Below are 23,708 nucleotides of genomic sequence, written 5' to 3'. Positions count from 1 at the left end.
TTACATCACTTTCAGCCAGTCATACAAGTAACAATTTTGTGTCTATTCTAACCATATTTGGTCCACCAGGAATCATGAATATGATTAAAAGCGATTGCCAGAAATGGAGAAATCTACCCCACCAGGGGTTAGATCAACCACCAAAATTTGGTGAGGCTTATTAAATTTTATTAAATGAAAAGTTAAAGGAAAAATAGGATAAAATCGATTGGAAACTGAATGCTAAAAAGGCTTGAAGAACGATAGATTTTTTTAATGTTTTGATGTAAATTTGCCACATGCATAGCCAGCTTTAATTCTTGTTTGTAAAGATAAGCGAGCAAGTCTACACAGATGGAGATGCAACCAACCAAAGCCCAATAAAAGCTTATGTGTTCAACTAGTACATCTAGTAACTGGTACAAATGCTTATGTATTGAACATTGTTTTTTTTATATGAATATAAATAAGTTTGCCTACCTACTGATATACCAGCTTGCAACAGGCAGCGTTTACCATAACAAGAAGACAATGAACATTTCCAGTCCTATGTCCAAAGGGTTTGAGATCTGGGATATGTTTATTTACCTAGTGGTTGAACTTGATGGACTTGTTTTTTTCAACCTAACTATGTAACTATATTGTGTCCACTCCATTGTCCAATGTTTTAAAGGGATGGGGCCACTACAAAACTACCAGGGTAGTGCACATAGCTAAAAATGGTTATTAAAGATTTATGGGGTTGTCTCATGTATTGTTAGCCAAGTCTGCCAAAGGATCACATTGAGAAACGTGAATAAGATAACAAAAACCCAGATAATAGATCCTCATATTTCTCCTACAGCCAATCCTTAACTCTAACTAAAATAATTTAGATATAAAACAATTGTAAGGGTTACAATTAAATACAATTAGATCTGTTGAAAAAACAGACCAGACTTTTCTCTCTCTCTAGTTAGCTCAATACTAATTCCTTTCCATCCATTAAAAGTTTAAACAAAAGGGTGAATGAGTAACGGCATAATAAACATCTTTGCCAAACACATTTACACTAGCAGTATGGGACAAGTTTATCTTCCTTCCATTAGTCACAACAGTTTGAGTCTGTATTCTTTGTAGCACAGCATTACAGTGCCATATCTTCATTAGTATGCCAATTAGCAAACAAATCCTCTGGTATTAAGGTGGCTTATCCATAAACCCAGATTATGCGGTACATAAACTTACAACCTACTCATTCACCCATGGTACCAACGGAAACTTTATTTTCCTCAGGTCCCAAAGTTGTTATTTTTTCTAGAAACTATGTTAACTTAAATACATATGACACATGGACAGGCCAATACAAGGTATCACACTTTATCACAGACAGTGAAGATTCTAGCTAACTTTCTGGAGTATGGGAGATAAGGATTTTTTTTTTTATTATTATGTTACTTATCTGACTGCAGACTAGTCATTACAGATGATAGTAATGTGAAATGAGTCCCAGACTTGGTCGCAGCCTGCTGTGATAGAAATTGATGTTAGTATCTCTGTCACAGCAGAATGCACAAGATTCCCTTCAATTTCTGCTAGGTTTATTGAATGCATTTTGCATTGCTAACAAAAATGGCCTGATTTTGTCAAATGTGTTAAACCATTTTCTGGAAATAAATATAAACACTCATGCATTATCCAGTTTAAATCTGCCTCCAGCAGCTTTTGATATTGCAATATTGTGGTTTATAAACATTAAAATAAAGTATCAGTAATATGCTCTTATAATACAAAACTGCTAATAGTAAATTGGCAGAAATAGTGTATTCTGTGAGTAGAAGTTGACAAGTATGGCAGGATTTAGATGTATATTTTAGTAAAGTAGGGGATTACAGATAAATTAACTGTGTCATGTGAATGCAATTTTTTTGCCTTGACCAGGGTAGTTCGGACTTGTTAGTCCTCTCACCTTACCAATTAATCCACATGAATACCTCCCAAACTCCCCCCAAGCTTCTAACCAACCCAACACACGAAAAAGCACACAGATACCAGGTTGTACCTAAATTGGCTGGCAAGCAGCCGTTTATTTTAACAAACAAATAACTAACTATAAAATATAAATAAGTAAACAATAAACACCAGAACAAATAAATCCCATTTAACCTTACAAGCGTATTGACCATCAACCAAAATTACCCCCATTTCAATTAATATTGCAACAACCCTGTTTTAAACCTCAACAACCAGGGTGCAGGTCTCAGAAGGCATAATCCGTAATCCTCCAAACTCTAAATAAACACCACCTTGGCCCCTAGCCGCCCAGCACTGCCTCAGGGGCCATACTATCATACAACCATTAAAGAGGACCCAACCCCTGAGAATCCCCCTCACTATAAAACACCATTTTCCATGCCCAGGATCTTTGCCTTCCAAGACCCCAACCGCCATACGTCAAACAGACCAAACGACTTACCAAAAACCACTTCCTTCCTAAAGGAGGGCCTCCCATTTCGACTTCCCCCTTTTAAACCCCCCTCTTCCTAAACTTTCCAGCTAACACTGCCCCTCCCTCCACCACTTAACTTTTTACTACCCTGTTCTGGGGACTCACACCCTGTCATGCAGGCCCTGCACCTGCCCTGCACCTTATACAGCTTTCGTGGTCTACACGGTTGTTAAAACAGTTGATTTTAATGTCTTGTTGATGAATATTCAACTACTTCTTGACAGTCTCCATACTTCACACTCGATCACATTGTAATAAAATAATCAGTTAATGAGGAGATTGACAATAATTCATTCTCATGAAATTTAATTTACCAAGGTAGTTTACCCCCAAGGGGTAAATTACACAACAGGGACCTATTTATTACCTTTTTGATCTATGGAACCAATATAGGTAGTTTTGCCTCATATGACCCAAGATCTAAAGAATATAATGTTCCAAAGTAAAGAAGACAACAGAACTGATAATAAATGTGGAAATAGAAATTAGCAAACGTAGAAACTTTTTTTGTATCCTAGCCATCCCGTAATTCTAGCTGAAGGTGGAGGTTTAAGAATAATTAAAAATAAAAGATAGATAGGGATTTGTACATCACACAGAAAATAGTCAGAATCGAATTTTCACAAATCAATGGGGTTCATTAGGGGGGATAACTGGTGCTGGCATGGGTGGGAACGCTGTGCCCTCACTTTTTTCAGGAGTTTTTTTACAAAGAATTCTTTGGTGGTCCACAACTCTGGCGGGTCCGCCTCCCCCCCTGCAGGGTCAGAAGAAGGACCCCGTTGGGGGCGCACCGGCCAGAGCCACAGGCTATGTCTCCCATATTTATTCACAGGCTCAGGGAGGTTGGCGGGTTGTCTCCCTGAATACAAGCCACCCACTCTCCCATCCAGACCTCAGGTCTGCGCTGGGAGAGTGGGGGGGTTCTGGCATCATGACGTCACATCATGACGAAGTTTCTTCCCCTATGAGTGACACAGGCAGGGGTGTAAAGGGACAGGCACGTACCGTGCCCCCTCTTTTTTTTTACGACTACTCCCCTGATCTCAAAGAAGGAATAATTAGAGCAAAAGCTGCTTGTGTTTTCATCAAGGTGTAGAAATGGGAGTGGAGAGTGCATGGAAGCAGTACCAATTTAAGTGGGTTTTGGGTTAAATACCTTACAAAGCATGGAGGTTTGAAAACTATGTACAGGTGATCACTGCAGACTGTATTGTGTTGTGGGAAGAGGGGCTGTGATGCAAGTGTGGTGAGTAGAATTTGTGTCTCAGTGGAATCTGTGACAATTGGTCAGGGCTGAACAGTTGTTAAATGTAAAAATTTGTCTCAAAAAAAATGTCTCACATGCGGCTTATTTTTCAAATAAAACATCTTATCGTAATATAATGATTATACATGGAATGTTCATAAAAAAATAGAAATCATATGTCCTCCAGCCATAATATGTGAGTAATAGTTATCCATGTGAACTAGGTATGAAGACCAAGTTTGTTGCTACCTGTGTTCGAGGTGTGCTCCACTCATAATGTTGACATCAACTCCGGTTCTATGTCCAGAAGGTAAGTGCACTTGCAGGGGAAAAAAGGATTTTGGGACACAAATATTACAACTTCCTACTTGTAATGGGTTACAAAGCCAATGGCTTGGTTCTGAGCTTGGGTTTAAAATTTCCCTGACCATACTTTAATCCTTTAGTGCCCAACATAAGCTCATGTGGGTATGAAGCTTGCCAACACCAACGGCTTGGCCATCCTACTACAGACCTCTAATCAGATCTGAAGCACAGGAGAATCCAAGCTGAGTGACAGTGACATCAGGCTTTAGTGTTTGAACTGGCAAAGTCTAGTACTGGTCAGCTACGGGGCTTCTTCTGCTATGGGCCACTCCGCTTGAGTAGGAGTTGTAAATACAATGTGGAACAATGCTTTGCACTGTTTACATTTTAGGCCAAGTAATGTTACAAAATATTAGTATGGCTACTCCAATTCTAAATCCAGCAGCTCTGTTCAGTCTCTCTCCGTAAAAGTAAAGCACTGATATAGTAATCTATTAATGACCAATTTGTTCCTAAAAATGTGCATTTCTGGATCAGATCTCCACTAATAAGATCAGGCCTTCACTTTAAAAAATGAATAATATGTGATAAATTAATTGAAAAATTATCCCCATGTTGCATGTTCTGAAGGACATTAGAATATACTGAGTAAGTGAATGCAATGTAATTTAAAATGTTAATGATAGCAAACCTAGGAACAGACTGCTGATGTGCTACATGGTAATTTCTGTCCTTACAAACCCAACCTAAACCTAAAGCACATTTATTGAGGTAGTTAAGGGCGCCAATTCATTTTGAATGGAGTGGCAATGACTACAAAACACACCAATATGAAAGATATGACTTTTTAAAACAGCACACTGTAGTGCTGCTATTATTTTGGATTGATATGCCTCCTAAAATGAATAACTCTGCAGCACATGCACAGTAGTACACATTACTATGAGTTTGGTAAACATACATTTTTTAACACATTATTTTGACACAAATCTTGCAGCCCTATGTTGCACCTCAAGATTGTTTATGAATATGTAAATGTATATAGAGGTATATATATGTATAAATATATAGATGTATTCATAGATGTATGACTAGGTATGTGTGGGTCCTAATAATTAGACTGTATCTAATTAGCATGAAACAATACAGTACAGAAATGTTGTGTTTTAACATGAAACCTGTGTTATCTTGATCTGGCCATAGGGGCTTCCTAGGGGGTCTCCAAGTGTAGGACTTCACAGAGTAACACACAGGTGATACAACAGCTGCCAGGAGACAAGACCTATTTTCCCAGAACAAACAGACCACCAATATGGCCTTCAAAGGGCAATAAGTCCATTCAATTGAGGAAACAGGAGATGGAGGTGTAAGTGAACGGATGGACTGGGGTGATGACCCAGCTGGACATTTATAGACCCCGAAACATAGATTCCAGCTGGAGATTTTATTATCAAATTTAGTTGGGAGGTTCATCAAATGACAGTAACCAATCCCAATCTAGTGGGGTGGGTGCCAACTGATGGTCGTCATGCCAAACACACCTACTAACCAATCAAGGAGTCCCAATGTTACCTAACAGGACTTAACTATATAAAAAGGGGAGCTGGAATATAACGGAAAAAGGGGAATGATGGGAGCTCTTAGGGAATCAGGCTCATGGAGTACCCATCAACATCCATACAGGTAGCTATTACACCTTCTTGAATTGCATTCTATGTTATTTGATGTATTGTGTATTACTTATTTACTAGATTATTGTAGGGGTTACTACTAACAACTTGATGTTCATGTAATATATATATGTGACATTGATTCAAGTTCCTATGTGGTTAAATATCTGATAATATTGCTGTGTACTTTGTTTCACCTTGTTTTCTTAATTAAACTGTTTGAATGACTAGCTATTATTTGTGCATGAACCTTCTTTAATTGAATATCTACATGCATTGATAGGAATATAATTTCCCTATTTATGCAGATAAATAGATAAAATATTCCTAAATAACACCTATGGGGGCTTTAGGTAATTGGGTTTAAAAAAGCATTTGTCTTTGAAATCCTTAATCATTATTCAGTTATAAATGACTAATAAAGGACTCATATACTTTTCATCTTCCTCTACACAGAGTTTGGTAGGCTTAGCAACTTAGAAACTTATACATATTCTTTTTTTGGCAAAATGGTTAATTAAAACAGAACCTGGACTCTTCTCCTTCAGGTACAGTATAACCATCACATTACAACTGTAGATAAAAAAAACTTCACTTTCTGTGGGGAAAGTTAAAAAAATAAATCATTACCAGCCAGCTTCCACTTAACCAAACACCCTAGGCAAGGGTGAAGTCACAAACATTTTGGGATCCCGAGAACTCTTGTTCAGAAGATGCTCCTCCACTATGCAGTTAGTGTCTCTTTAAAAGATTTAGGGGCTTCATTTATCCCAGGATTTTGTAGGAAGGTTTGTGGTGACACCATTGCCTAGGTCAGCGGTTGCCAACCAGTGGTGCGTGGCTCTGGGCGGTGCGTCCCCCCGCGTGGTCAGGAGAAGGACCATGCAGGCAGCTATGGGTGCGGGTATTTTCTGTATGCCACCAGCTTAGCCATAATAGCTTGACAAGAAATTAAAGTTTAGTAGCTGTTTCATCTTGAATGATACTTTAAATGTCTCACTGATTAATTTAATTTACTGTTTGAATGTGGATGTGTTGACCTAGATAAAACACATTTGTGATCAAAGCCTAATTAATTTGGTAGCAATGATGAAGATACTTAGTACAAAAGATCACTGTGGTCGAGATCCAGATTCATAAAAGAATTCTCTTATTCATCATGTAATGAGGACAAACAGATTATCTAATATATCATGCATTTAACAGAAACAGTTAAAACTAAACAGAAAGCACAGTTCTAATCTATATTTTAACCCAATAATCAGATAAAATGTATTAACTTAGTTTGATTATAAGGGAACTGTATTTACATAAAATAAAAGACAACATATTGTACAAAGGAAAAAATGCAGATATAGTATGAGGCATATTAGGAAAACCAAACGTATACTGTATTGCTATGCACAAATTAATATGACCATTCCTAGGCTGGTTATTGGTAATAAAGAGACTAACGAAATATAACAAGCAATAATAAACTATGACAAGTTGTACAAATGTGCACTAAGGACCAATCATTACTGTTTGATGAAAAATATATAAAATTTAAATAACCATTCCATATGTTTAACAAAACCTGAATAGGAATTTTACTGCAAATATCATAGTTGAATGTCAAAAAAGAAAGGCATCTAGATTCAGCTGTGCAGTGATCAAGATGGGAAAAGGAAGATCAGAATCAATAAGTATTGCATTGATTACAGCTGTTATATTACCTTTCCAAAAAAACATTTTATTTTATTTATTTAGCCTGTCTAAACTTTACATTTACCATTGAACATTTAATTTTATTCCAGTTCAGGGAATGAGTTCTTTTCCAAAGGTACACACAGTTTAATCACCTTTCTTTCTTTTAATCACCTTTGGGGACCTCAATTAATCTACCTTTTACTTTGGCTTTATGACGAATATAGAAACAATATTGCAACGTTTTCAAGAAGCAGTAAAAAGAAATAACTTTTAAAATGAAACAGATCTCATTTAACAAATGGGCCTGCAGAAAGGTAAGTATATATACACTAAACAAGTGCTCCTCATTGCAAAGGAGAATTGTACTTAGCAATGATCTTGATCACTACCCTAGGCTTCATAACAGCCATATAGATTGCTTTGGCTTTAGGTATGGCTCCGATTCACAGAACCCTAAACTCACAGTTGATCCAGAGGATGGAAAACCCCCTTATAAAGCATGGCCTAATTTGCTACAAAAAGAAAAAAAATATTTCTTGATCCTCTATGGCAACTGGACATAGAATCTTTGGTTATAAATAATAGTAGCCAAATATTTTATGTGCATTAACAAAACATTTAGGTAGAAAGAACAAGCATATGTGGAACTCTATTCCAGATGGAATGATGAAAAAGGATAAGGGATTTTTAAGTTAATAAACTACAACAACAAGCTTTACAAATGGACATTATTGACTGACCATTATTGCTTGCTGAAAATGTATAAACTAAATAACTTTTCCATGTGTTTTACAAAAACAGAAAACAATTATTGCACATACTGTAGTTGAATGTCAAATAAAAGGCATACAGAATCAGCAGTGATTAAAATGGGGCAAAGAAGCTCAGAATAATTAGGACTTCAATTTATGACAACCCTTTTATTACCCTTCAAAATAACAAAATTATATTCTGTTTACAAAATTTCTATTCACAAAACATCTACAGAGGTGAAAAGAACCAAGGCCTGTGGAGGTCTATTCTACATTTTCACAGCCCTTACACAAAATGTTTCCCCAGTGTTTAACCTGGTCATGTTTGAAATTCCCATGCATTCCAATGGACCAGTCTACACCCGAGCGTTTGTAGAAGACACCTCTTTAATAGTTAAAGAGAACTCTGCTTGCTGTATTTTTAAAATGTTTAAATGCTTGTACGAACAAAAACACTTCTATTGAAATCAATGGGAGCGTTCACAAGCATTTAAAAATGTTTCCATTGAAAACAAATGAAGTTTACAGGCATTTAGAAACGTTTAAACATCTGCTTTAAAAGCCTAGAAACTCTTACAAACCCCCATAAAATCATTCTGAGCTTTTATAAGTGCTTTCAAGCTTGCTTTAAAACCCCTTTAAACGCTTGTATAAACTCCCATAAATGCATTCAAAAGTGGTAAGATGGAATGATGAAACATGATAAGGGATTTTTTGTAGGTGCAGAGAGAGGTGCTGCATAAAGATGCAATACCAATTCCAATATTAGTGATATTTTATGTATTTTTTATTCAAAAATTGCGATAACATACCTAAGATTGATGAGATTCTTTATTTCTACTTTTTATCAATTTTAAAATGAGCTTCTTGCTTTAAAGAAATTAAGTTGGTAATTTGCAATGCAGTTGCCATTCCCTGCTTGAATGCCACAGATGCATCTGGTCAGTTCCAGAAGTTTCTGGTAATAAAGCAGCAAGCCTATCCCTTCTCCTACATAAACCTATTGACTAGAGAATTAGCTAATCTTATTGATGGACCAAAAACAATGTGAAGGGGGTGGAGGAAAAAAGATGTCAAAAGAGGTCAAACATTATCCATAAGTGCTGGAGCTTGGTCAATTCAGAATAGCTTTTTTATTTCGGCACTGCTTGGACAATGTTAGCTGCTTCAGGCATGTGCAGGTGTTTCTAGGTGTCTACAGGGTATATCTGATAGCGACTATATTTTTAAAGTAGCACAGTATCTTGTGACTTTTTTATAAGCTAGTCAGTAAACTATTGAACCCTTCTTTTCTCATAAATTGGCATTGCATCTCACAAAACTTCATGACCTTATCAACAATAGCTTAAAAAGCTAATTTTCCTACAGTCATCAACATAAAAAAAAGCAGTTATCACCACCTGGTAGTGGTATTTCAATACATTTGTAAATTGATTTTTTTGAAGTACAAGATATCTATGTGCAGTAATGCTTTTAGTGACAGTAAATAGCACACGGTAATGAAAAAAGGAAAAACAAAACATTGATAATGGTTTTGTACAAACCATTCTTATAAATCAGAAACCACATTCATAATAAGATGCTGAAACAAGGTCACAGATTTTGAGTTTTGTTAAATTATTATTATTTTAAAATAGTGAAAATGTAGAGTTGGTGTTAAAGTGAAAATAAAATTGGGGTTGTGTTGGGACTTGAAAAAAAAAAGTTGATGGATATCAGTACAAACCTTCCACACCTACCAGTAATATACTGACAGATGCTTTGAAGTATTTGGGGTGGCAAAATTTGAAATTACAAAACAAAGAAAAATGTTGGTTTCTCCTTTTGGTAAGGTGCAGAATTATAATCTGCCTTCATTTTGGAAATAGCTAGAGTTTAGTGTAACATACCCGGGAAGGTAAGAGGGAAGTTCACTGGGATGTCTGCACTATTGCTAGGTTTGATTGAAGTTTGCTAGTTGCAAAATTCTGCTAGTTTTTACCTATAAATAAAGCGGACCTAAACTCAACATTTTCACTTTATATAAAAGGGTAGATAATCCTTATATGTAAAGGGAAATGTTATTTATTTTTTTAAGTGCAACACCCTTTTTTTTAAGGGCACTGTCCCTTTCAGCTCAAGACTAAATGAAAACGCAGAACATCCTGGGGCACCTACGTCACGCATCCCAGGAGGCTTTGGGTGCTCTTTTTGCACATGGGCGATCTCGGGCATGTGAAGAAGGGGAATTTTTCCCACTAAGTGGAAAGAGATGGTGATCTCTTGTATGGGCATTGAGATCAGCTCTCTTTTTTTTCGCCTTCACAGTGGGCCTCCCGTTCTGGATCGAGATCTGGTCTATCTGGAGACGTAGCAAGAAAAAGAGGGAAAAGAAGATTGAAGATGGCGGCACCCAGCGCTTCCTCCATGCCGGGACAAGGAGGAATTCTAAGGCAACACAGGATCGGATCGGTGGAAGGTCCAGCGCCATCAAGGGACTTGCTGGATTAAAGATAAGTGTAATTTTATTATTTTTAGTTTAGTTCTGCTTTAAGGTAACTACAATTCTGGAACCTATGAATTTCTACTAACTAGGAATACTTGCTTTAGCTGTCAATGAGTAAATTGTTCATAAATGTCCTATGCTTATTTTTGGCTGTATGCTAACCACCAGCACCACCACCAGGCTCCTTGGTTCATAGGAAATTTCAGATACCAGCTCTGTTTCATTAAAAGCCACCAGCACTTGAATTGATGTGCCCTGTCAATCATTTGTGTCTGTGACTCCTTGAATCTTCTTTAATCCACTCTTAACATCATATTTTGATGTCTAAAAGTCCTCTGAAGAAGCCAATATAGGCGAAACGTGTCAGAACACGAAATCCATTTTTCACCCCCCATGCGCTTATTTCTGCTTTAATAGGAGTCAATGTCTAGCTCTCCACATCCCCCACTGCATATTGCTCAGGGGATTGTAGGAACATGAAGTATATGTACTAAATGTGTGATGTAACACTGTATAAGTTTTGTCTACTTTTTAAATACACTGCTGCATTTAAAATACCCTACGTTCTCCTATTCTTTATTCATTTGCTATTGCACATCCATAGGAGTATACAGAACCTTAAACGTTAGAGGAGGTAAATTGGTATATCCTACACTAGATTCATCTATGCTTAATTTTAATAAACATTTTCTGGCTGACTGTCTTTGTAGTGTTAATAAAGTGATGACCCCTTCGTTTGCACAGAGAGAGATGACTTACCCTAAGCCCCTAATTACCTTGACCATTATTGTAACCATAACAGGTACATTCATGTTAATACATGATATATATTATTCACATACCTACTTCTCCTGCACCAAATAATTCGTGCTAAAGACCAACTGATCTGTACTAATAAATACTGGCACCTGGGTGCTGTCAGTAGAAACCTCAATCTTGACATTTTATATACAGGTTTAGTAAGTATGGCTTTTCTAAGTAACCTGGAATTAGTTATGAATTAGAAAACAGAATGTGGACATTATATAAAAAAAAAAATCAGCAAAAAAAGTTAAAAATATCTTGACTTACATACTTTCTTCCTGTGCATGAACTGTACCTGTATGCTACTGGCCTGGACAGCTGACTGAAGAGCCATGACCTGAAACTGTAACCCACTGTGGTCTGTAACCCTGTGAAGAGGTTTGTAGTGAAGACCATGCACGTCTCAAACTCTGCACTTCAGGATAAACTCAAGCCTGTATTGTCGATACCCCACCTGGCTCCTGGAATTTGGTTCAGGTCAGAAAATCATCTGCCTGCAACCCATTCGTGTTTTGTGTCCCAATTCTTTACTAGTTTTAGTATTAATCATTTTGGCAAATGCATAAAAGGAAAATTTTGCAGCAAGAGTTGACATATTTGTTTCAATGAAAGAAGACTATTGAAAATAAAGGCTATAAGTGAAACATATAACCTAATGACTGCTTTTGCTGATTAACTAAAAGACCACTATAGCAAAAAATGTTAAGTTCTGATAAATGTATGTGGTTACTATAAAGATAGCATTCACTGTATAAATTAATTTATTTTCATGTCAAATGTCTTAATTCATATTTTACCTCATGTACATGAATACCAAACTGTACAGCAAAAGTGACAGCTACAAGAGTTAAGAAGAAGCAAGTGAGCACTCCTAGGAGTGCTTACAATAGTATACTATTATGTTGTTTACGCCTCAAAAGCAAAAGAAAACCTAAAAGCTAAAACATATTACTTTTTGTAAATATACCGGAATGCTTTCACTGAAGAATAAACCATCACTGCTAACATTCAAAACAATAATCAACAAAAATGCAGATAAAATAAATATTGAGAAAAATGTCCATGGTGTTTTTTTTTTTTTTTTTTAAAACATTTGTTTAAAAGGGGAAAAAATTAAAACCTAATGGGCTTAATCTGTATGTTCCCAAGAGTGCAGAGAAGGAGAAGTAAAGTAATAAAAGGAATGGAGGAGCTCAGCTATGAGGAGAGATTAGCCAAACTAAATCTATTCTCCCTTAAGAAGAGACGTTTAAGGGGGATATGATCACCCTGTATAAATATATAAAAAACGGTCCATATAAAGAACTTCCTTCCCAATTATTCACTTTGAGATCATTACAAAGAACAAGAGGGCACTCTTTGGCCCTGATTTATTAAAGCTCTCCAAGGCTGGAGAGAATACACTTTCACCAGTGAAGCTGGGTGATCCAACATACCTGGGATGGATCTGATCCAGGATTCAAAGCATTTGCTAATAAATAGTAAATGACATTGAATGAATCCATTCCAAGTTTGCTAGATTACCCAGCTTCACTGATGAAAGTGTATTCTCTCCAGCCTTGGAAATCTTTAATAAATCAGGCCCTTTGTATCTGAAGGAAAAGAAGTTTAGGCTCCAGATATGGAAGGGATTCTTCACTGTAAGGTCTGTGAAAATGTTGAATCGGCTTCCTCAGGGAGTAGTTTCAGCAACTACTAAAGATTACTTTAGAAAAAGCTGGATGCTTTTCTAGAAGCACAGAAAATAAGTGGGTATTAGGGATTTAAAGTAGATATAACAGAGACTTTTGATCCAGGGGACATCCAATTGTCTCATGGAATTAGGAAGTATTTTTTTTACATGTTGGAACAAATTGTATCAGGGTTTTTTTGCCTTTCTCTGCATCAACTATCTTGGTTTTTATCTGGGATATGTTATTTTCCCTATTGGTTAAAATTGATTGACTTATGTCTTTTATCAACCTGACTAACTATGTAATTATGTATGTAAGTTGGGTATGATGGGTCTCTTGCTCCTAAATAGATGGTGCTGTGTCCTCATGTAAATTGTGTAACAAACTTATGTCTTCTTGTCTTCGATGGCAAGAGATTGTTACACATTTTACATGAACACAGCCCCATCTACTGGTATGACCTCAATATAAACTGAGATTCTTTTTCTAATGGCATTTCAGAAGACAAAAAAATTGTTTTAATTTGTATATTTATGGTACACATCTATCTAAGACTACCCAATTTTGTTACCATAAAGGAAGTAAAAAATGATGACTACATTGGCAGGATTTTCAGTTAGACAAATGTTTGCTGTTGGAGTTTTTTTTTTTGCATTACATTACTAAAAATGACCTAATAGCCATTCAGCATGCTTGGTTTGGGTTTACTTAAGTGCAAATACATCTTCAAACTAAAAAAAATTAAAAAGCGTAGGAAAAAGCAGAGTGCAGTACACAGCACGGTTCCTAGAATAGCCAAATGCCGCCATCATGTAAATTACAGAGGGAGCAAACAGTTAAGTGCAGCAATCAGTCTAACACTTCTGCAGAGAGTTCAGAATTTTGAGCATCCCTGTAAATAAGTGCATCTAATGAGCTAGATGGCTTTCATGGACACTTTGTCTTATTCACTACACTGATTAATACAAATGTTTTAGGCATTTGAGTAAAATAAATGTGCTCTCATTATTGAAAACAACTCTGACCCTTAAATACTGGGAATGCCAATTGATTTTAGGGGATCTGATTGACAGAAGCAAATGGTAACAAAAGGAAATTAGCAAGCTTTCAGTGGGCTGTACTAGAAAATAAAATGTAAAACATGAGCTTATTATGTAAGAATACACAGACGGACACCACGTAAATATCATGAGGCATCAAACAATTAAAGAGTGAAACAATATCATGAAAGATAGTAGGAAAATGAATTGCTTCAACCTTTTTCTTTATTGTAATTGGTGAAAAGCATAAAAAACAAACTTGAGTCCGCAGGTTTATGTACAGAACAATGTTGGAGATATTTAGGGTGAAATTTAAAGTATTATTAAGGTTTATTTGTTAAAGAGGTAGATCATTGTACAAAGGTAATGTTTACTTAGCTTAGTGAATAAGGTGAAACTGTTTTAAATTTGGATACCTAATTACATCCAATTAGCAGTAGATGACTTCAATAAAAACAACATAATGATGACAAATGAACAACTACTTTTACTCTAATGTTTCTTGAATGAATCAATCCTATTATATCTTACAAATGTGTATTTTACATGAGTATAAGCCCTGTGTGTTTTGAATGTGGCTTGTTGTAGGCTCGCTGTATTTAAACTCTACTTATAAAGCAGAAAACCTGACATTCAACAAAAATTCTCTGGTGGAAAATCTTTCAGGTCCATGTGTTTTCAAAGATAGTGATCGATTCTCTGCCAGAGTATCTCTGCCTTATAAATAGACCCTGTGCACCATGCATTTTGCTAAAATCCAAATTTCGGATGCACCAAGCAGGACTTTGAGCATTAAACACTGTTCAAATCTGTAGCATGCCCAATGTGTGCAAATTTGACAATACTAGATTTTTCTGAGATCAGTATATGAGATGCAGATATAATTACCGTATTTTTCGGACCATAAGACAAACTTTTTTCCCCCCAGAAGTGGGGGGAAAAAGTCACTGCGTCTTATGGTCCAAATGTATCAAAATGTATCCTTCCCAGCTGCTGTCCCGTCCCCCCTGTATAGCCCCCCCTCTGCCTTTTCTCCTGTCTCCTGTTCAGCGCGGCCGGAGTGACTGTGTCTCCTGTATCTTGCTCCCGGCGTCCTCCCACTCTCAGCATGATTGGCTGACAAAGTCATGCTGGGAGCATTCTCCCAACATGACTTTGTCAGCCAATCATGCTGAGAGTGTTCCCTGAATCACTCACAGCACACATAGTAAAATCACATATACGGTACACAACACAAACACAATGTAAACAAATGTTATATTGCAATCCGATTGTCATACATTGTATGACAATCGGATTACAACTGAAAGGAAATACTCACCCAGTGTCCGCAGCTCCGCTTGCTGGTATCTGTAGTGAGATGTATAGCACAATGCAGAAATCCTACATTGTACTGTGCATCTCTCCGGAGATACGAGCAGCTTCCAGCCTGTGCCTGTGTCTCTGTGTGAGGCAGGGAAATCCCCCCCTCACATCACTCGGAGGATGAGTCCTCTTCCAGTGATGTGAGGAAAATTTAAAGGCATATTACAATGTAATCTGCTTCTAAATGGTTTTTACAGTACAAAAACACCACACAACATAAAAATAAAAGTACCGCACATTTTTAATTTTATTTTTAGATTACATTGTTGTCTATTATTTCATTATTGTTTTAAATTATTATTTATATTTATGTATTATATTATAATTTATGATTTTAATATAATAAATAAATATAATTATCATACCCGGGAGTTAATCCTAAGAATTACAAACCCACAATACAAACAAAAATTTCTATGCAAAAAAAAAAATAGGATAGGATTTTATTAAAAGTACATTTTTTTTTTTACATGATTGTGTGTTTCAAACATTTTTTATATTCATGATATCTACTAGATCCTTGTTCGGACATATTTCTGTAACTTACAGGTCTAAAATGTAAAAAAAAAAAATTTCATGAAAAACAGTGTAATGCTTTTGGTACAGAAATCCAGACCTCAGTGTAACGCCCAGGAGGTTAATGTCTTTTGTTATAAAAGCAGAATTAAAGGGGCATTAACCCCTGTTTGTTTACCTGTCGTTTATAGGTAGGTAAGCAGAGAGGGGGTTTGGGCAATGAAAGCGCCCTAATACTTACAGATTCCATGATCCAAAGGGGTCCTGGTCCAGTACCGGATGCCCCGACATGGACGAGGCTTGCTGTTTGGTCCACCTTGATGGCGTCCTACGGAGTTCACAGAAGAAGCTCCAAAGATTTCCTGGGACCCAAAGCTGTCCCTCGTCATCCAATCAGTGAGCGGCGTGGGACACGTGATGATGTCACTGCACTGTGAGGAACTGAGCTTTCTAGATTCTGACTCTAGCAATGAGGAGTTCTTGGGGTTCTCATAAAACGAGCAGAACCTTTACCGGAAATCTTCAACTTTATTCTATTTTATTACTGAAGTCTCTCGTTATTGTGTTTTACAGTAATTTTGTCTTTTGCTGACTTTGTTAATAATGGTTCTAAATGCTGCTGTTTACTTTACAGGGTTTATTACATGTGTTTATGACTGTGATGTTGGTTTTTAATGCACATAAAATATTTTAGGACACTATTTGTTTCAGAATCTTTTTTTTCTTCATTTCCCTTCTCTAGAAAACTGGTGCGTCTTATGGTCCAGTGCGTCTTATGGTCCGAAAAATACGGTAGATATATATATGTATTACAAACTAATTTTAGTTGATAACTGTTTGCGGGCAATAAGCAACTGAAAACTGTTCCAGGCCATGTGAAAACACAGTTTTGATACTCTAGCTTTAGGTGGCATGAAAGAGTACCAGTCACACTCTACTTCAGAAAAAAATCTGAACATTAATTTTTTAATTAATTGAATTCTGCATTCTATTATTTATCAAGATGTCATGTTATAAGTGGATTGTTTAAAACCAAGTAGGCATGAGTTTTTGAAAACCATATCAATAAAAGCTCTAATAGTATTTTCAATGCTCAAAATAAATTAAACTATATTGCTCTGCTCACCGAGTTGTCTTTCACCAGGAAAGCGCAGCACTGGATGCCAGCCATTAACATTTTATGAGGATTCCATGCAACTGAATCAGCCCTAAGTGGAAATAAAATGTTAACTGTGAATCAAATTACAAAGCTTGCATTCCCAGATGGTGTGACCATGGGCATTGCATGACCCAGCCACCATTCCTGGCTGTATTGATTTACTACATACACAGAAATTGACCCTTAAAATTGTTCATGTGCCCACACTGTGGAAATTAAACTTCTACTTATATTAACAAGCATTGAAAGTGCTTTACAACAGCCCCCTCTAACTTTTCAAAGATCCTTAAAAACCACAAAAATAAAGATACACTATAAAACAATGACTGGTTGTTATATATTGAAGGACTGGCAGATGGTGTATTTGGAATTCAGATCAATTGCCAAACTGATGCAAGTATTCAGAACTAAATAAACAGGATATTCAAGCAAACTTTGTTAGCTTGTTGTAGGGAGTGTTCATGGGAAAATGTCCCTGACAACTACCAGCCAATGGGATCACATTACCAGTTATAGTTGCTTTAAAAGAAGGCAAGATTAGCACAAAAAGGGGGGGGGGGGTGTTATTGTTCCAGGATAGATCCAGCATATTTATTGGGGCAACTAAAAAGTATATGTATAGTTAAAAGGTTTTTATTTCTGTTTTAGGGGCAATAGGGAAGACATTTTAATGGCTTCCTCTGTCTCCCCTGGAGGGATCACTCAGATAAGAACTTAAATTCAATGAATGAAAGCTGAGGGCCAAGTACAGTTATGCCATAGGACAACCATAGGGCCTAGGACCAATTGCGCTTTTTTTCATTGGGCCTCCATAGGGTTGGGTGCTGGTATGAATGGGCCCCAAGCATTTTCAGTGCAGAAGAGCTGAACAGGAAAGTAAAAAAGGTGAGATTATTGAGAATGTAAATCCCCTTCCTCCCTATGTCATCAGTATAAATATAAATAAGGTCTTTTGATTACATACGTAACAGCATAATACAAAAAAATATGTGTGTAAGTTTTTGTGGAGCGGTTACAGTAGAGCTTTTAAAACATTGATGCACATTACATACACCTTGTCCTAAAATTAGCCTTGTTCCTATGCTTATGCCACTGATACAACAAAGATTTTTCAGTACATATTAGGTGAACTAATTGCACTTACCGATCAATGCCAGACAAGAGTTTTCTATATTTTCTTGACATTAAAGCTGATCCTCCCCAGGAAGCCTATGAATATAACCAAAATCAATATTACATACATTGTAAAGATATATAAGCTACACATAAAATTATCAATGGTTGGTAATATTGTGTAAAATCTGGGAGTGTATTTATAAATTCATTGCCCAATAATTCCAATTTTTTTTCATTTGGATTCATTAGTATCCATATATAGTGCTTTCTTGAATGCATACTAATGCTTATTAGTAATTGTTGCAAGGGGGTGCCGAGAAGTTCAACAATGCAGTTTTTGTTTCTCCTGGGAAAGAAAGGACAATTCTCCCCCAGTGTTTGTGACATCTCAGTGTAAATGTCCTTTGCTGACTTTCCCTGGAGAAACAAAAACTTCATGACGGCCCGTAACTCCAATGGCATGAAACTTGCTTGTGCCTCTGCCATCACAGCTTCTCACCAAAAGAAAAAACAGTTTTAAGAATCGCAAATACCTGATATTTGCACGGTTACATACTAAGATATTAGGCTGTCATATGCCCCCACACTCATTTTTCTATTTCATCTGTAAGGGGGCAAGGCCAGGAACTTCTCAGCACCCCCTTGTATATCTTCTCCATACATGTGAACATAAAAGTATCCTAATCTTTAACAGACAAATGTTTTAGAAATACACCCCTAGTGTATATTAACCCTAATCATTTACTTATCTTACTTGCTCATTTTTGGATAGTTAAATAGGAGGAGGAGTTAAGTAAGAAGAAGGGAGGAGATAAGGTGGGAGTTTTGTTGTTTGTAACCCATCAAAAATGAAGTATTCAGGGCTGAAACCACTTGCTTCTACTGTCAGAGCTCTGCCCTCAGAGGTGTCATATAGACACACGGTATATATTGCTGGCACATCAGCAGTTATTTTCCTGTACATGCAGTGTGTTTACAAAAATAAAACATGAGAAAATGTGCATGCATTTAAAAGATATGCTACAGAATAATTATTTTTTTTAACATATCTATTGTCATTTGTGAAACTTTAATAGATTAGAAATTAGGTAACATGAAATGCCTTTTAATATATCAAGGAGTGTTGAGTGTTTGTGAGCAACAGAGGCAACAATTTTTAATGAAATTCCGATTTTGGGGAATCAGGAATATTTTAAGCAGTAAAAATTGTGAAACTTCAATTGTAAAAGGAATGTGAATAGAATGTGACAAAGCAGATTATAAATGTTCAAGAAAAGGATGAAGGTGTAAAAGTTGTAGAACCACCCTGTTCTAGTCACATAATGCAATCCTTGGTGTCAGGAAGTTGGCGTAGACATTACTCCCTTGATTGTACTCTTAAACATGCTGGTATAGGATATACTTTTCTACAAAATGTAAGACTTTGAATACATAGTTACATAGTTAGGTTGAAAAAAGACATAAGTTCATCAAGTTCAACCACTAGGGAAATAAACATATTCCAGATAAAAACCCTATAGATACAGTGGATCCAGAGGAAGACAAACAAACCCCTGATTCAATTTGCTCCATCAGGGATAAAAAAAAATACTGCCTGATTCCCTGTGGCAATCAGATGTTTCCTGGTTCAAGAGTCCCTGGTATCTTTACTAAAATTTAATTTTAATTTTCCTAAAGCAATCGAAAGAACTTGCTGAAACTACTTCCTGAGGGAGCCTATTCCACAATTTTCATTTGATTCACCTGAAATGTTAATATCCAATTTAAACTGGCAGTTCACATGGACATTAAAGGATCATTCTACACAAATTAGATATAATTTATATAAGATGACCACTATCACCCACTTGTTTTCTATATTTATCAGAGACTCCTACTCTCAGTTTTCCCCATTTCTGGTCATTGCAAATCTAGACCAATGATTATAATAGTCAAAACTAAATTAAAATGTAGAACTCATTGTAATAGCAGAATCACATAAACAAAACCAGGAAGAATTCAAAATCTAAATGCTAAAAACTGCTGGGTCACTCAATAAGCTGCTGTCACTTGAGTTATTCTGAATCACTACAGTAGATTGATTAGAGAAAAAAAGTTGTGTTTGTTTTTAATATCTAATCCTGTGTAAGGGAAAGAAGAAAAAGGCTGAATTATTGTTTACCCATCACTTCATATTTAAAATGATTGCAAATTAAACTTACTTAGTGAGCATTGACTTTGCAAGTTGAGTTTCTTCCACTCATTTAGTAAATCAAACCAATTCAGTCAATTTCCAAATAGATGCATTAACACAGAATTTAAAGTTTATAAATATATGTTTTCTCTTTGCTTTAAAAGCAAATAAAAGCAAAAAAAAGATTAGGTAATGTAAGCTGTAAAATATATATTTTTCATGTCTACATCTTAACATTAAATATGTTTGTAAAGCTCGAGGTCTTTCTGATAAACCAAAATGAGCTAAAATGAACTGCACTTAGAGATCTAGAAGTTATAAAAAGCAGGGAATTTTACTAACATTTTAAAGCACACCATGTGATGATATTCAGTAATGCAAAAAGAGATAACACTACACATATTTTATAAAAATATATTTATGCCTGTAGATTTTAAGCTTGAAAACTGTCAACAATAAAACACAAAATCTGGAAATTTTAATGTATCTGGAAATATCAATGATGGAGTATGAGTTCACTCTTGTCTAAAAGTGTATATGTTTAGAAATATAAACATTTATAATAAGAATTGGATTTGTTTTTTGTTTCATCAGAATAGTGCATCATCTGGTAACTTACATCAACATGGAACCAAAGTTTATGTCTCTCACAGATGTCTGCTATATCATCCAGAGGATCGAATGCACCTAACACAGTAGTACCAGACGTGGCAATGACAAGGAATGGCACAGCTCCCTGTAAAAAATGGGCAGAAATCAAAATACAAATTTAGTTTTTTTTTTGTTTTAGACTTTGCCATCTGCAATCAAAGTCAAAAGTATAAATCCCCTTAAAACCTGCATAGCATTACGTCTTTCAACTAATGTTTAAAAAGAATACAAATATATTTCGCTTTCTATCTAGACCTGGGGTGTCAAACCCTGGCCCCCAACATCTTTTTTTTGCCCCCAAAGGAATCCCAAATATGAACTGCAGCTGACCCGCAGCTGCATTGAAATAGCACCGCTACTACAATTTCTGGAATCACTTGCGTTCAAGGACCACTGCCCTCTTTGCCTATGTGTGGCCCTGCATTGGACTGTTTTATAGACACAAATAATGCCAGGTATTTTAGTAGCGGCGCTATTCCATTGAAGAGGGAGTTTCAGCGGGGGGCCACTAATAGGATTTAGCTCCACATTGGCCGCGTCTGGCATTTCCAGCACTGCTCCTCAGCTGTACTTTTCTTTGCCACTCCAAGGCATGGACTTAAATGGTTGGATTTTCATAGAAGAATATTGGTATTATTATTGTTAGCCTGTGCAAAAAGGTTACCATTGAAACTTAACTCAGAAGGCTACAAATAGAGAAAGAGGCATAAGATGTTTTCTTAAAATAAAAAAATTAAGACTTTCTCTATTATAAGCTTGTTCCCGATTGTATGTAAAGCTAAACTTCTTTGTTTCCATTTGAAAAGGGTTTATATCTAATGAGAAGGAAAAATTTTCTCAATTTTTCTTTTTATAAATTTGAAGGTTGGCCCGCGACTTTGTCTAAGTGTTTAATTTTGTCCCTCTGTGTATTTGAGTTTGACACCCCTGATCTAGCGAACGAATACCTGTACTAAGACAAATACAAGGCCTACCATAGCTAACCAATAAACTTTATGCCCAGCCAAACACTTTTTATAAACAATATTTTTAGAATATATTTAAGAATATTTTAGGATCTGTTTATGCTGTTTGTGTTCATGAATCTTTTGTTCATGAATGTCAGAGTAAAATTGGAAACTCATGATGTGTACATTTCTTCTAGATCTTCATATTTTTTTAGTAGAGGTATCTTTTAACATAACTATTTGCTGATATTAGTGTAATATACATTTATTTATACCTAAATAAGCAAAGAAGGTACTCTGAGATGGGGAAACAGGATGGACTAAATCTGCTGACAATCCAACTAGTACTATATCAGTGCATATGCTCTGGTCTTTGAGCTTCTTGGTTAACTTCTACTCAATATATGCATCTACGGAGGTAAGTGAAGGTTTGATTCACTGGTTTGCTGAATGTTGAGAGTATGAAAATACATTAAATTCTAAAGCCTTAATATATGTAACTAGTATTACAATCTGTCTTGTTTGTAATTCCTGTATTGCTCTGTACATACAGCTGGACACAAGCTGGTAGAGAAGACAGAATGAAAATTAAGCTGTTACTTTAACTCAAAGACCTTACAGACAGGGGAAGTAAACAAATGGATAACCATCAATGTACTGCTACTCCTCTACCATCCAGTCTTAGGCTGTGGCGGCTCAATGACTAAGCTGTATTGCTTTTAGTTCAGTAAAGAAAATTGAGAAGTGAAAAGTAAGACTAGGCTGTCTATTTAAGGTGAGTGTAGGTAACCAATCGCTGAACAGAATTACAAATTCTTTGATGGGTAAAACGTTTCACATGTTTACATTCAAGCAATGTTTTAAGTAGCTTGCCTAAAGCTTTGTTTTAAATAATTTATAATAGGCACTCTAAAGCTTGACAGATCTATTCATACATTCATACATTATTGGATCACCCAGCTTCACCAATAAAGTGTATCCTCTCCGGTCTTTATCCTCTTCCGGAACTTTAATAAATATGACCCTATAACTTTCGGCATTTTTAAGTAATTTATTTTTATAAATACATTATTTTGATGTATTCATGCACTTTCTTTATAATTTAATACATTTCCTAGCATGAATCTGAAAGGTCTGGATAACTTGTGGTGGAAAAGTGCTTGGGTGGCAAGAGTGTGTTGGATATAAAATAAGTTTTTGGGGGAGGAGTTTGGAATTGGGAGGGTTCATGGGTTACAAAAACACTGGCACTTTGCTACAAATTATAAGTGTGGATCAGTGCCTCTTTTAAGAGCCCATCAAATGATTAATGATGATCCACTGACTTTATTACTTTCTGAGTCACTGGGCGAGAGTCAAGAATAGAACCTGTAAGTCACAAATTGCTCAAAGAACCCCTTGAAATCTCTGGGGAACCATAGTGTTGCACGGAACCTTAGTTGAGAAACACTGCACTAAGTTAATAAATGCAAGGGAAGGACACACAAAAATATAATTTTAAAAATGTATTTAAAGTAAACATGCACCTCTTCTTTTGCTCTTTGTATCTGCTTCTCAAGTTCTTCTGGAATCATCTTTCCCCTAAATAGCAAAAAGAAAGACACTTTAAAGATATAATAAACATTGATATGAATATATTTATATAT

At 36.0% G+C, this 23,708-nt stretch overlaps 1 protein-coding gene across 2 annotated transcripts in view; it reads right to left on the bottom strand.

The window, feature by feature from the left end:
• Positions 1-23,708, bottom strand: part of GADL1 (glutamate decarboxylase like 1) — a 150,903-nt gene that overhangs the window by 57,871 nt on the left and 69,324 nt on the right. For both annotated transcript variants that reach the window (XM_072412378.1, XM_072412379.1), the window contains 4 exons: positions 23,589-23,643; positions 21,084-21,200; positions 18,320-18,384; positions 17,143-17,224 (listed from right to left, as the gene is read on the bottom strand). In XM_072412378.1, coding sequence (XP_072268479.1) covers positions 17,143-17,224; positions 18,320-18,384; positions 21,084-21,200; positions 23,589-23,643 — 319 coding nt within the window. The remainder of the gene's footprint in view (positions 1-17,142; positions 17,225-18,319; positions 18,385-21,083; positions 21,201-23,588; positions 23,644-23,708) is intronic.

The sequence above is a fragment of the Pyxicephalus adspersus genome, chromosome 5 (assembly GCF_032062135.1).
Source record: "Pyxicephalus adspersus chromosome 5, UCB_Pads_2.0, whole genome shotgun sequence".
Classification (NCBI taxonomy): domain Eukaryota; kingdom Metazoa; phylum Chordata; class Amphibia; order Anura; family Pyxicephalidae; genus Pyxicephalus; species Pyxicephalus adspersus.
This window is presented reverse-complemented; position numbering and strand designations above follow the sequence as displayed.